The sequence below is a fragment of the Oncorhynchus mykiss genome, chromosome 12, assembly GCF_013265735.2.
Source record: "Oncorhynchus mykiss isolate Arlee chromosome 12, USDA_OmykA_1.1, whole genome shotgun sequence".
NCBI lineage: Eukaryota > Metazoa > Chordata > Actinopteri > Salmoniformes > Salmonidae > Oncorhynchus > Oncorhynchus mykiss.
Window position 1 is genome coordinate 27,231,676 of NC_048576.1, and position 15,877 is coordinate 27,247,552.

Consider the following 15,877-nt stretch of genomic DNA (forward strand, 5'->3'; position numbering starts at 1 on the left):
CATGCAAACAGCAAAATGACCTTTAAAAAAGGGATAAAAAAACCAACTCATGGAACTGCGGGGACTGTGAGGGGACACACATACAAACATATGCAAAAACAGATACACTCTAACACGCACATTATTTTTGTATTTGTATTTTTTAGTTGCATTGTTTGAATATAGCTTTATTTTAAATGTGTGTGGCTGTCCTTGTCTATCAGTGTTTTGAGTTCATTTGTGGACCCCAGGAAGAGTAGCAGTTTCTTCTGCATAAGCTAACAGGGATCCCAATAAACAAATAAACAGATAAATCATAATGAAAGATTAAACCTTGGTCTTTCTACATGCTGAGTTTACGGCTGAAGCTTTGGGCACTGTTCTTTTTGTAAATGTTGGAAGTTATGATTTGACCAAACAGTGCAGAACAGATTAGGAATCAAATAGGATGCATCATCCTCTCTGGAGTAGGTTCATTTCTTTTTTGCAAAGGATATACATAGACACTTTTCACAGCTCAAGTTAATATCGCTCAAGGTCACACCTGTTATAGAGGTGCAAAGCTGACGTGGAAGAAGTGTGTCTAATTTTCCCAGATTTAGTCAATTAAATGCTTCGTGACATAGAGTATTTCTGCTGCTATTTCAAGTGAAAACAAAACTTGCCTTTTTGTGCCATGCCAAAAATGACCTAGAAATCTGGCTTGTGAGTTAAAATTAGTATTCTTAGTCTTTAATTATTTATTTTGAAGGATATCATATTGTATTCTGTCTTGAAAGGTAACTGGGGGAATTACTGTTCACCCATCCCTGATCTGGAGGTGGTGAAAACAGATGGTGCTCCCAACGCCTCATTCTGTGGGAATACTCACAGCATCCACACACTTCCACAATGCCTCTCCAATTTCGGAACATCAAATGAAGAGAGAAAAAGAGAATGTACCACTCTACTAATGTAAATATTGTTGCAGAAAATGGTAGGCAGAATGTACCAGATTTAACCTGGTCCCAGATCGGTTTGTGCTTTTGCCAGCTCTATTGTCATTGTCAAGCCAAACATGATTGTTATCAGGCAAGAGACTTCTCCTTAGGACCAATGGAATGGTCGAAAATTAGCAAAACCGGGGCACTGGGCCATGCAAAACAAATTCGCCCATTGATGTGTTTAGCATGACAATTAACCCTCAGCTAAGCCCCGCCCCCTTAAACACAGACTACTCCTTGCTAATCAGGCGCCTCTCTGGTATGTTGTGGTGGACTGTCATAACAGTTGCTTCACAGGAACCTGGTAAAATAGTGTGACTAGCCACTGAATGGCTCGGTAATGTCAGCATGCAGTCAAAGCAAGCAGTACTGGAGCACCAAGTCTGGGACCAAAAGGCTCCTTAGCAGCTTCTACTCCAAACCTTAAGTTTGCTGGACAGTTAATCAAATGGCTACCCGGCTATTTGCATTGACCCCCTTATTTAATTATTATCTATTATAATGTTTTGCAATGACTCTCTTGCACAGGCTCGATGTACACTCACTGAACTCTAACCACTGACCCCACACATACTACACTGGCACTCCAACACACACACACACACACACACACACACACACACACACACACACAACATACATGTATATTGACCCATTCCCCCCCACACGCACACACATACATTCACATTCCTTCACACTCTTCACTCTTCACATTGTAATTGTCACAAGGTTGTATTCGGCGCATGTGACAATTACAATTTGATGTTGACAGCAGATGAGAGTTAAATTCATAATATAGCTAACTTAGGTAGCTAACATCCATTTGGATAAAACAAGTTATATCGACTGGCTAGCTAACTAACTAGTGTTTTGAATTCGTAAAATAGGCTCTGCATTTCAGGAATCACAGTCGCAAGTACCTCTGGTGCACTTATCAATTATTTAGCCATTTAAACCTTGTATGTGAAATGTGAGTTTGTCTGAGGCAGGTCGGATTCGAGCCTGGTTGATGACAGTTGCTATCCAACGGAGCACTGTGATTGGCGGGGCTTAGCGAAGGATCAATTCCATAAGGAGTTGGCAAGAGAGCAGAAATAGTTTTACCCAGGCTATACCAGTGTAGGTCAATGTACCACACAGTATACTGATAGGTATCAACGTGCAGTAGTAAAATGTTTTAAAATGGTTCTGTTTCTCCGTTATAAAATGGTTCTGTTTCTCCGTTATAAAATGGTTCTGTTTCTCCGTTATAAAATGGTTCTGTTCACCAAACACAAAATGTGGGCTAAACATTGTTTCAAAATGATGTGCATTGACAAAAATATGACATGTTGCACTCTAGAACAGCCTTTGCAAATCTGCTTTCACTGCCACCAGCTACCTTTCAATAAATAGAGTATGACAACATAGTGGATACTGTGATACCTATGAAGCCCATTCTCTGTAAAGAAATCTGACTCTTAGAAACAATTTTCATATGTTTGTTGAGCACTTCCCCAAGGGATATGTAACTGAGCACCAAAAATATCTCTTTCCGTTGCCTTATTTGGGAGATCTAAGAATGGGAAAAACTCAATTTACTTCACAGCATTTCGTCCCTGAAACCATATGTCACTATGAATTATCTCACGCTTTTATTAGAATAGAAACAGTCTTTGTTTCTCATTTAGTTAGAATGATCTGTAGATGGTTGTTCAATGATTGGTGTTTAAAGGTGAGCCATTTAGAGGTATATTGTGAATTTAAATGAATAGCCAAATGGTTTAAATAAAGCCTGAAAGTATTACATTCTAAAGTATTTTCTGACAATATCTGTCCAAAGAAGGTCCATTATCGGTAGCATTACAACAGTTCTACCAAGTACTGTAGCTTTCAAAATAGTGTCCTCTTGGCTCTTGCAGTGCCTGTTTATTTCATATATTATTTGTTTCTTCGGTGATGAACTTACTGCAGTGTACAGTATAATTCTTTGTTTTGATATATGAAATAATACAACAACATAAAACACTGGCGGAGATATGAAAATAAACAAGTTCATATTGCTATACATAAGGTATGTGACTTGATGTTGTTATTTCCTTTCTCTCTCCTAGAGATGGACTTCTGTGAATCCACCCAGCTAGCGCGGCCCAACTACCAGGCAGAGCTTCGCTCTACCCCCCAGCACGGCTACCCACTGGGCATGGGTTCTGATGTGGAGACAGAAACAGAGGGTGGGACTTCGCCCGACCACGCCCTAAGACTCTGGATGCAGGAGATTAAATCAGAGCACAGCTCCTGTCTGTCCAGCAGAGCCAACTCTGTCCTGTCTCTCACTGACACCGAGCAGGAGAGGAAGTCAGACGGTGAGAACGGTAAGACCACACGGCACGGGAAATGCAACATCATGGGATTATACACCATTTATTTACATATCCCACTGTCTGTGTGTTCTTATCATTTCATCAAAATGTATAAAACAAAACACATTTTTTGTTCATAACCTGTTAATAACTATGCTGTACGTAGGATTGAGCTTTGTTCAATAGGTAGCTGTGAATCCCACTGTTTTCCCATAATTTCGCTATGAAAATAATGAAAATGGGTCCCTCTGCACTAAAGCTAAACACTTCTGTTATGTTTTCCACCAAATCTGTCCATGATGTCAACCCAAGAACTCCATAGTGACCACTATTGCAAGGTGTCAGGTAAAACCTTTTGTAAGGCGGCAAGGTCCTCAAGGCATTGGGACCTACTGTACTATACACCATAAAGTGACAGTGTGTGTACTGCGACAGTGTGTACTGAGGAATATAATGATTTTGAGGTATGTATTTATCTTGAAGACCCGGGGATTCAGTCAGCGGGTAATGAAAGCAAACAAAGAGCAGGCTCAGTCTATTGATCGTCAAGAGAAGAGATATTTGTATCAGGGATGTCACGCTCTTAATTCGCTATGCACACTCTTCAGTGAGAGGCAGAACGTTAGTGTGAAATTAAGTTTGCTTGTGTGAGGAACCTTTTCCAGGGTCAAGTCTGATGAGAGAAAGAAGTGAGTCTGTAGCAGCCTCATTTCTCATGTTGAGGTCCATTCAAAATGTGAATTCAGACAGCAGTGTTAGTTACCCATTTCAGGTCTCCAACAGCTGTAAAAAAATATATATATCAACATACAGTATGTGGAGGAGAGAATAAATCAAGTAATAATTTGATTTATATCAGCTTGTTATTTTGAATGTTTGTCTCAAAGTGCTTTTACACGAGGTTCATGCATGGTGTCATTTTGTGGTAATAATGGAAGAAATAGAGCATCACCAGAGAACATTATTAATAAAACAGATGCAGATGAGTTGTTTTTGAGAGTGTAAGCTGTGGACTGGAGGGTACTGTCTGCTGTGATGCAATGTTACTGCCATCCAAATGTACACCTTAGCCTTCACATTGACTATCCTGCCAGAAATGTGCATTTGTGAATGAGTGTACAAAACATTGAGAATACGTTCTTAATATTGAGATGCGCCCCCCTCCCCTTTTGCCCGCAGAACAGCCTCAATTCATTGGAGCATGGACTCTACAAGGTGTCGAAAGCATTCCACAGGGATGCTGGCCCATGTTGACTCTAATGCTTCCCACAGTTGTGTCAAGTTGGCTGGATGTCCTTTGGGTGGTGGACCATTCTTGATACACACGGGAAACTGTTGAGCGTGTAAAAAACAGCAGTGTTTCAGTTCTTAACACAAACTGGTGCAGCTACCATATATACCTTTTACAAAGGCATTTTGTCTTGCCCATTCACCCTCTGAATAGCACAAATACACAATCCATGTCTCAATTGTCTCAAGGCCTAAAAATCCTTCTTTAACCTATCTTCTCTCCTTTATCTACACTGATTGAAGTGGATTTAACAAGTGACATCAATAAGGGATCATACTGTAGCTTTCACCTGGATTAATCTGGTCAGTCTATGTCATGGAAAGAGCAGGTGTTCCTAATGTTGTACAGTCAGTGTATATCTGCTGGGAAGCATGACCACGTTAATCGCTGAGGTCATTACATAGACAATGTTGTCATTGTTGTTGCTTTATTATTAATATTGCCTTATTGTCTTTTTCTGCACCAGAATGTCCCTCAGCATTTATTTACTCTCAGTCAGAACGATTATCACTCTAGGGAATAAATATTGCTGTGTGTTGGGAAAAAGGCTGTGTTTGAAGTGGGAATATGGTGGGCCTTGTCTTTCTCTTACCATCCCTGACTCCTGCTGATCTGTTAAGACTGACAGACCAATGGAAAGGAAGAGCAGGATGGTGTTTTGAACTGGCATGGCACTGATGAGGTATGTGTTCTGAAATTTTAATGAGCTGCAGCGCAGAGGGAGGTTCAGATGCAGTTTACCTCCCTCCCTGAGTTAATGTCTTGGCTCCTCACTATTAAAGTATCTAATGCTATTCCTCCCCATGTAGAAAAATATTATCACTGTTTCTTAATGCAGTATTTATCAGTTTACTCTGAACGGATCTGACCTTTATACTCCCTTGGAAGAAACCAATTGCTCTTGTTGTATTTTGGCAACTTGATGTCACAGTACTCTGTCCTCTCCTGGTATTTCACAGCTTATGTTGGGTAAATACAACTATTGTTCTGTAAAGGATTACCATGCATGTAAAACCACTGTGGATGAGTGTAGAAATGAATGCTATGCACCATAGACAAGCACGAAGGCTAAGAATGAATGAAAAGGCTTCTTGTTATTCTTTGATTTGGAAAGGAGTGGCTTTGTCCAGTTCTTCAAGGGGTTGGAAGTGTTATTTGAACATCTGCTATGGTCAGGCTGTACATTATATATTAGCATATTTGGTTCATATATTCATGTACATTATATATTAGCATATTTGGTTCATATATCATACAGCACATTTGGTTGATTGCCATAAACCCTCCTCTTCGTTCTAGGCTTCTGCACCCCTTCAGAACAAACACAACGATATCTAATGCCAAACATTGATGGATTAGGCCCCATTGTGGCTGTCACATGCATGTGTGAGGTTGTCCTCAAGATAATAGTTGAGGTTATACCCTTGTATCATAACACCTTAGTTGTAGTAGTGGTGGTAGTAGTAGTAGTAGTAGTAGTAGTAGTAGTAGTAGTAGTAGTAGTAGTAGTAGTAGTAGTAGTAGTAGTAGTAGTAGTACATGGGCACTTTCATGTTATGAACAGTATGTATCTCTGATGGATGGCTAACTACAGTACATTCTAGGCAGACCCTAGGAAATATTGATAATTTGATTCTAGAATAGCTGTACAATAATTCCATCTTGAGTCATATTCGCTGTGTGCATCTATTACCCTGCATGAGCCTACATTTTCACTGGTGTCAATCATAGCAGTAACATAAATCTGTATGTATCACCTCCCCCTGTGCCTTGCACCACCAAAGGGTTTCGTTTTTTTTTTTATGTTCCTGAGAAATTCAGAGCCGAAACAGCCAAAACTCCGCAAACAAAATTATCGAAGAAAAAGATTCCCATCCGATCAATATCTCCTTATTTGTAAAGTGAGACTTTGTGACAGATTTGAGACTTTGTGACAGACTCCCAGTAACAAAACTACAGGAGTAACTCACTCGGTCATTAATGGATTTATAAGAAAGGATTTGCCAAAAACAATTTGACCCTGTGTTTCAAAAGTTCAAGCTTCATACTGTAGCTTTATATACAGTATGTGTTCTTATCTATCAATTCATGTATTCTTCATTTCTCAATCCAGTTCATGCTTTATAAGTACTTCTGTTTATTAATCTTCACTGAATGTTTTGAAGTGAGGGGTTAAATAGCTGATGGGTAACAGACGGTATAAATACTCCCAAAATGCTTCCCATTAATGGATGATGCTCATGTGTACTTCATTTTCCGGATGAGGTCTACAGTATAGATGCTGTCGATGGGTTGAACAGTATTCTTGTTACAAGACAAAATGTTGTAGAGTTGATCTACATCCTAAATGTGTCATGATGTTGAGGATTTTACAATTTTGCCTTTATTCCAATCCATGTACTACAGCATATTGTATTTATCTTACAAAGATATTGCAAATGTAGCTCAGAGCTGTTTTGCCATCTAAAGTTTTACTACATTTTATATTGTCTTTATGTTTTATTTAGTGTAATACTTTATCAGAACTAGAACAATCTTTTGCGTCCTTGTTTTGATATACAATGATGCAAAATCTATTTGTTTAAGTTGTTCATGCCAATGTGTACAGAGTAAGTACTATGCTGTACACAAACAACAAAGTTTGTTTCCTCTCTTGGTGGAATGCCACATAACAAACTGGCCTGGATCCGTTCCAGGAGTGGTCTTGTGGGATTTGGTGTGAGATTAGGCCATGTACAGCGGTCCCCTGGACATCTTGTGTAAATGCATTTGGCTTTTAGCTCCTGAAGCCCAGCCTCTGGTGAATTATCGACCATTCCATTCGTCACCTCAGAGGGTCTTTAGCTGATATGGTACTACAACATGTCCCTGGGCAATTAAATAGAAATATAAGGCAATAATCAGGACCACATTTGTCTGTGTGTCTGAAGGGCTCCAGAAACAGACATAAGTAGTCATGGGCTGATTATATTCCCTGTGCAGAAGAAAGTTAGTACAGGGACTCTTTGCATGTTTCAAATGTGATTTTAACTGCCTTGTTCTTTACATTTGGATCAGATTTCCAGGAGACAATGACAGTATCTTGTAGAAAGTAAAAAAGTATAATAAAGAATCCACACCTCTGGGTTTCATCCCACTGCATTGTCAAATATATCTCATTTATATGAATTATGCTCTATATAACATTTGTATTCAAGCTGTGGTGATAAAGTTCTCTCTCAAACTGTCCATCATGTAATTTAATACAAGTTTAACAGGTGACAAGCCTTAATCTAAAATTCATACCAAAAAGGTATTATTTGTTCAATTTGTTTTCTCCCCCTTCCATTTCATGCCGGAAAATTGGCAGGAGTGAAAATGAGAAAATGAGAACCTGAGCTCTGCAGTGGTTCAATAAGATGATTCTATTAATTATTAATATTTTAACGGCCCCCATATGCCAGGACTGATATTGTGTGATGGATTCACATCTTTGAATTAATTTCATCAGTTTAATGTAAAGTGTCGACATCAGAGCCATCCTCCTCTCCCTCTGGCTACTCTGAGACTAGATGATTGGGGGCTGTGAGACACACGAACCCTCGGTAGACGGACACATCAAATACCCTCCTAATGACTGACTGAGACTCCGTTATGGAAACGTACGAGCCATATCAGTCTAAATAAAGCAGACGAGCTTGAACAATTTCATCAGGAAAACATCAAAGGGAAGGATTACACCAAACTGTTAAATATGAGATGAATTAAGAGCATTAGACAGAATACCGTGGTGTGTATTCCTCTTAGGATGCTAGCTTGTTTATCATTAGATATTAGCTTGTGCCCTTTTACTTTTACTTAATGTTTTCTGGCTGTAATGATGATGGTTTTAATGATCAGGGAAGTTACTCACTGTAACGACAGTGCTGGCTGAATGTAGGGTCTGATTATAGGGGTCATTATTTAAAGAGACTATGTTGTCTAGATTTCTGACAGATGTGGGCTTTGATGTTTTGGGGTTTATCGTATGTCTGTATTTGGAGTAGACGGTCCATCTGATTGGACTATGCACTCTTAAAAAAGGGTTCCAATAGGAATATTCGGCTGTCCTCATAGGAGAACACTTTTGGTTCTAGGTAGAACACTTTTTGGTTCCAGGTAGAACCCTTTGTAAAAAAGGGTTCTACATGGAACACAAAAGTGTTCTACCTGGAACCAAAATGTTTCTACCTGCAACCAAAAAGGGTTCTTCAAAAGGTTCTCCTATGGGGACAGCCAAAGAACCATTTAAGGTTCTAGATAGAAAAAAGGTGCTAAGTGTGCTCAAGTCAAGACTGTCAGCCTGTCTGCATCAGAAAGTGACATCTTTTTGATGCATTGTGGGCCTTATTGTCTTGGATATAGGATATTTTACGTGTCTGATTGTATTATTGCAATTTGTATTATTTTTCCAGTGGAAAACAGTTATTTGACTGATTCCGTCTCATTGTTTTGTCTTTTGCATCCGGAGCCTTTCTGTCGTCAACCCCACAGTACAGAAACAAAAAAAATTGTTTATAATTCTGCCGAATTACCATGCCATTCTTGTGAGGGAAATGTACACTGAGGAGGTTGTTGAATCAGACTTAACTTTTTTCGCCCCCAGATTAGAGACTTCAGAGCAGGCAGCTCCAGTGATGATGAGCCTGATTAATGCTAAAGGTAGCAACCAAGAGAGATCCCTCATATGTGTCTGCCTCTGCTGTCTGACTGCTGGAACAGCCTGCATGTCAAAGCTGAGGCTTCTACATCTGCCACTGCCGCCTGATGCGGTCTCCAAGGTCTAAAGCAGCCTGTCTGTCCTGGCTATGAATGATACTCTTTTGAATGCAATTGATGTGTAGTTACAGATGTAGGATCTTCATTTGAGACAGTTTTCTACAGCAGGAAAATAAATAATCCTGCAGCAACAGGAAATGTGAATTATTGTGTGGATTATAATGAATAGACATTTTTTGTAGGGGTTGATACATTTTTCGTTAGGGCAAATCAAGTCTGATCAAGTTTGCATTTCCTGCTGTGCAGGCAAATTCTCAGCAACAAAAGAGTGATCAAACTAAGATCCTACATCTGTATTTTATTTCCAATTTACCCATAATATACTTCACAGGGCAATAGATGGATAGATACAAATAGATGATGAATGGATGAAAATGTGTACATTTAGGGAGACCTTCGGCTGTTTTATTATTGTTCAACATAATATGCCTACTTATAAAATAATGCCTTTTTAATGAATTCTTAAAACCCTCCAGTATTAATATTTAATTTTCAATATCTAAAGCCTAATCAGAATAAGCCAGAGAACAGGAAATGAGGCTCCATTTTAGGATAAGTGCCGTTATTATACCACTCTGTCTTAAAATTTGAGGAAATGGTTAAAATTAAAGAATTGGTGAAATGTGCTAGCTGGTGCAGTTTCACCACTGCAAAGGCCCAGCTCTAACACTAGCTAGTGTGTTTGTTTGGTGATAATTGACATGTGTGCTGACTGCAGCACCATCAGTGTCCTGCTGAACAAACATGAGGAGGTCATCCACCTGCCAGTACAGGCTACTAGGCTGGGGAGAGAGGATGAAGTCCTCTACTACAATGTTGTTCTACGTTGATCCTCCTACGTTGATCCTCCCGTTTATACAGGCAGCCCAATTCTGATATTTTTTCACTAATTGCGTCTTGACATTTTGCCAATAATTGGGCAAAGATCAGAATTGGACTGCCTGTGTAAATCCAGCCCTGGAGACACACTGTGCATCCTGGATTTACCGCCAGCTGAGTATCAATTAGACACTCATTAGTAGATCTGATTGGCTAAGGCCAACCAATTAGCTGGAAGATGACTCTGAATCGCCTGTCTAAGACATGTTGATAGACAGATTGCCTACATCAATCTACACACAATTCCCAATAATGACAAAGCAAAAACAGTTTATTTTTTATTTTTGAACTAATTTATAAAATAAACTGAGATATAAAATTGACTTAAGTTTTCAGACCGTTTACTCAATATTTTGTTGAAGCACCTTTGGCAGCAATTACAGACTCGAGTCTTCTTGGGTATGACAATACAAGCTTGGCACACCTGTATTTGGGGAGTTTCTCCCATTCTTCTCTGCAGATCCTCTCAAGCTCTGTCAGGTTGAATGGGTAGTGTCGCTGCACAGCTATTTTCAGGTCTCTCCAGAGATGTTTGATCGGGTTCAAGTCCGGGCTCTGGCTGGGCCACTCACGGACATTCAGAGACCTTTCGCAAAACCACACCTGCGTTGTCTTGGCTGTGTGCTTAGGATCAAGGTCCTGTTGGAAGGTGAACCTTAGTCCCAGTCTGAGGTCCTGAGCTCTCTGGAGCAGGTTTTCATCAAGTATCTCTCTGTACTTTGCTCTGTTCATCTTTCCTGACTTGTCTCCCAGTCCCTGCTGCTGAAAAACATCCCCACAGCATGATGCTGCCTCCCCCATGCTTCACCGTAGGGATTGTGCCAGGTTTCCTCCAGATGTGACCCTTGGCATTCAGGCCAAAGAGTTCAATCTTGGTTTCATCAGACAAGAGAATCTTGTTTCTCATGGTCTGAGAGTCTTTAGGTAACCTTTTGGCAAACTACAAGCGGGCTGTCAGGTGCCTTTTACTGTGGAGTGGCTTCCGTCATGCAACTCTACCATAAAGGCCTGATAGGTGGAGTGCTGCAGAGATTGTTGTCCTTCTGGAAGGTTCTCCCATCTCCACAGAGGAACTCTGGAGCTCTTACATTTAAGAATGATGGAGGCCACTGTGTTCTTGGGGACCTTCAATGATGCAGAAATGTTTTGGTACCCTTCCCCAGATCTGTTCCTTCAACACAATCCTGTCCCGGAGCTCTACGGACAATTCCTTCAACCTCATGGCTTGGTTTTTGCTCTGGGACCTTATATAGACAGGCGTGTGCCTTTCCAAATCATGTCCAGTCAATTGAATTTACCACAGGTGGACTCATATTGACATGTTTCAAGTTGAAGAATCGTGTCAATATGATCAATGAAAACAGGATGCACTTGAGCTCAATTTCGAGACTCGTAGCAAAGGTTTTGAATACTTATGTAAATAAGGTATTTCAGTTTTAGATTTTTAAAACATTTGCAAAAATGTCTACAAAATTATTTTCATTTGGCATTATGGGGTATTCTGTGAAGATTTATGAGGAAATAAATAAATTTAATCAATTTTAGAATAAGGTTGTTATGTAACAAAATGCGAAAAAAAAGTCAAGGGGTCTGAATACCTTCCGAATGCACTGTATATGGCCCTCTTCCTGCTGAAACTACTATTTTTTTGTCTTTCACCCTGAAGTCGTCTTCCTCTTCTGAATAGTCACCCATCAAAACTGTGCCCTTTTTACCACTTCAAATGTCTTTCTCTCCAACTTTGCTCTGAACAGCTATGTTCAGTAAGCAGGAAAAAGCTTGCAGACAGACACAATGGAAGAGATCCAGACCAACATATTAAGCTGCCAGAGCTCCTAATCTTGTCCATATCATTCTCCTCCATAGAAAAACTCCCTCATCTGCAATCTGTCACTGGATATGCTTGTTAACAATGCCTTCCCTGCCTGTGTCTTTTCACTCATAAATTCCTCCTTGCCGCTTCTTTGCCGTCATTACTCCTAGATGATGACTCTTTCCAACCCCCACACTCCCCACATTCCTGGCAGTCATGGACTTATTCCTATTAGTCCTTTTTCATCCGCCATCCACTGCTCCAAATACGTTCACCCTCCCCAGTACATCTCATGTTGACCCCCCTCCCCCTTCTCCCCTCCTGGACCCCCCTCTCACCATTTCTTCCTCCCTTCTCTGCCCTCTGTTCTTTTCTCAAGAGCTGTTCTCTTTGGCTTAAAGCCATCTCTATCTATATTCCTGCTCCTCTCCCTCTCACACCATGAAATATGAAAAGGACTCAAAAATAACATAAATTAGTGATGATCAGACGCAGTCAAGTTAACAGACCTCATATGGCTCTTAGAGCAGTTACAAGTCTAAGCAGGGTTTTTCATTCAGGAGTTGGAACTCAAATTGGAATGTCAGCTTAATGACCACAATAAGCAATAGCCTATACTCTTTTCTGGATCTTCCATACAACATTAAAATGGCAGCTCTAAATTTGACCCTCATTAAATATAGACGGTTGGCATCTTCTGACTCCCTGGCTTGCACAGTCTTTTTCAAAATGTAATTATGAAATGCATAAGCTTCCTCATCTCAATCCGACACCACCAAGACCTAACTTTATGAGCTGCACCAAGTGTATATTCATAGATCTCTCCAGAGGTGACAGCCCCACCAAATCATAATGATCATTGTTTTGATTATCTTACGTTGCTCAGGAAATAAAGTGGCGTTTTGAGTTTTTAAACTACGTTTTGGGGGAAATGAACATTTCACAAAAATCCATGCCCTCTTCAGTTGCATTGTTAGTGAAGAGGAATTGCCATAATTGTATGTCTCTCCAGCATCTCTCTGAGCGTTCATTGGACTAAGGTCTTCTCCCTGGTTCTTTTAGAAGAGTTAGAAAATGGTCTTGTTTCAGAGTTATAATCAAACAAACTTTGGATGTGGTTTCCATCAGAATTACTTTTTATTCTGTGCATGGCTGCAACTGTGGCAGTAGTTTATCTTCAGCTTGGTTGACAGGCTTTATGCCATCCTACCTCCTACTCATAAGGGTAGATGATGATGCTGTTGCCGCACACAGACACAGCACAACTCTCCCAGTGAGTGTCGGTGAAAGCGGGCGATATTGTGGCTTGCTTTAGGAAGAAAGCATAAGGCTTCAGTCACATGGTAAATGGAGGCATCACTCTGGGGAACGGACATATTTTCTAAAGGACTGACACATCTGGCTTTCCTGGCTCCACTGGAGAGATTCATTTGCTGCTTGTTTGTGTAATTAGGGAGGTTAACATTCAACACTTTAACAGTCTCAAGAGCAGCAAAAATCTCGTAAAACAAAGCACAGAAAAGGGATTCAACATATTTAAAGTTTAAATGGTTTATTTCAATTGCATATTATACACATGTAAGTCTCCTCTTCTGGTTCCATTGCGGTCGTTGCAGTCGGGGGTTGGGGCGGGGGGGGGGGGGGGGGGGGGGGGGCTGATAGATTTTTATCCAACTCTCTTAATTATCGGCTTTCGTTTCCTGCCACTTGGAACTAGGTCTGTCTTGGGGATTTATTTGATATTCAACGAGAACCTGGATAACAATGCTGGAAAATCTACATTATACACTGTACAAGGGGTGTGTGAGAGAGAGAGAGAGAGAGAGAGAGAGAGCACACTCCCACTTGGCCCAAATGCTAATAATGTTCTACTCCCCTGCAGATGCTCATTGCTACTGTCTGCCCTGGAAAACACAGAACAACACCTGTTTCATTTGTTTGGTCAACAGGCCTTTGATAACATTTTCTTATGGAGCTTTCTGCCTTAATCCACCAAAGTCAAACATCTATTTGCAATGTCCCCAAATTCCATTATGATTTCGGTAATAGAATGGCAGCGGTGGGCTCTTATCTGTTTGAAATGTCAGGAATGATAATGGATTGACCTCCGACAGAATGCGTAATGCTGGCAAACTGGGGCTGGCTCTTGCTGTTGTCACACACCACACACACACACATGCATGCACGCGTACACAAACACACACACACCACTTTTATGCCTGCATTGTGTCTCATTCTCTAGGGTTCTACAAAGCATGGGAGGTTTCATCTTCTTGGTCTCTCTAAATGCAAATTCAGACATTTGTTCAAAGTGATTATGTTTTATATGTGCCATGTGATAAAGATATACTGTTATAGAAAATGATAATAACAGGTTTGGTAGAAATGGAACGGTTCAGACAATTTTAATTATCAGTAATTTGTAGTTGCGGAATTTAATTGAAGAATGAATAGATTGAATCACCTCTATTCCTCTGATGAAATGAATACACTCGATTATTTGTTTGTGCTCGTTGTTGTTATGTGTCCATTGGTGCACATATTCACTGTTATGGTGTAATGACTGCATGAATGGAATGGTTCTGTTATAAAACAGCATCTGATTCAGGCAGGAACATCTGTACTGGTCCCCTGGGATGCAGAGACAGAAGAATGGAATGCTAAGACCACAGAAAGCTAATACACAGAACACTGGATCCCTTTGGTATTCAACCTGAGTATGTAAATGCAGTGTCCAGGTCCATGTTAATGTTTGTTTTATGGAAACGTAAAACCAATAAAGGGCCTGCACACTATCCTGTTAACCTAGACCAAGATTTTCTATGAAAACGCCGCAAATAAAAGGAAGCAAGTGTGTCTAGTCCCTGTCCATGGATTTGTATGGCTTCATACAGTAGCAAGTTTGAAACTTTAATTTAATTCAACATTACAGTAACTAAATCTACATGAACTTATCACTTAACATGCAAGTGGGATACAGTGGAAATAATATGCATGGGAAACAGAAGAATACAAATGTAATTCATCTCTTTCAACATGATAAAGTATAATATTCCAGGCTAATGATGATAGTCATAACATACAGAAGCAACATGGTCATCTTAGATCATGGGGTTTTAAACAGACAAATCAGTGTTTCCAGCCCTCCCCCATTAGATTCCAATGTCAACATTCATAATTATTTGACATGATGAGAATTCACCTGCTGAACATTTACAAATGCTTATTACACAGATAAGCTGATCCTCTTTGATACTCCATCATCAAATGGCAACATCAAATGTTTGATTTGCGCATGTCTGAAAAAGGTAGAGAGGAAAAAGGTTTGGGAAAAATGGGTAGCTCCATATTCATGTTATTTGACATAAACCTTTACAGTAGGCTTACTAAATCCCGTTATATTAATTGATTAATCTTATCTTAATGATTCATTGATAATGTTAAGGATTTTCTGTCAGAACGAGCCCTCTGGCTAATGTCGCTTTCTCCTCTTGATGGCGGTAGATATTCAGCATTCCTCTCGGGACCCAGGAAAATGGATGCATCATTGGCGTAATCGTTAGGCTGGTAGAGCTCTCTGGTTTGGAGATGCTAAACGCAAAACTTCAATATTTCCCTAAGGCATTGTCCAAACACATTTGCCAAAAACACATTTGAAATATCTGAGATAGCAGGGTTGGTGAGCACTGCTGTGATTACTCAAAAGCCCTCTCTGACCTGAAAGATCATTCCAAGTAGTAGAAGATTTCAAGAGTGTCCTCACTCTGCCAATGCATTCCATTCCTCTGTGCGT

The 15,877-nt window shown here is 40.1% G+C and overlaps 1 protein-coding gene across 1 annotated transcript in view; it reads left to right on the forward strand.

Moving 5' to 3' along the window:
* Positions 1-15,877, forward strand: part of tenm1 (teneurin transmembrane protein 1) — a 244,532-nt gene that overhangs the window by 48,618 nt on the left and 180,037 nt on the right. The window contains exon 3 of the mRNA XM_036937297.1: positions 3,056-3,316. Coding sequence (XP_036793192.1) covers positions 3,056-3,316 — 261 coding nt within the window. The remainder of the gene's footprint in view (positions 1-3,055; positions 3,317-15,877) is intronic.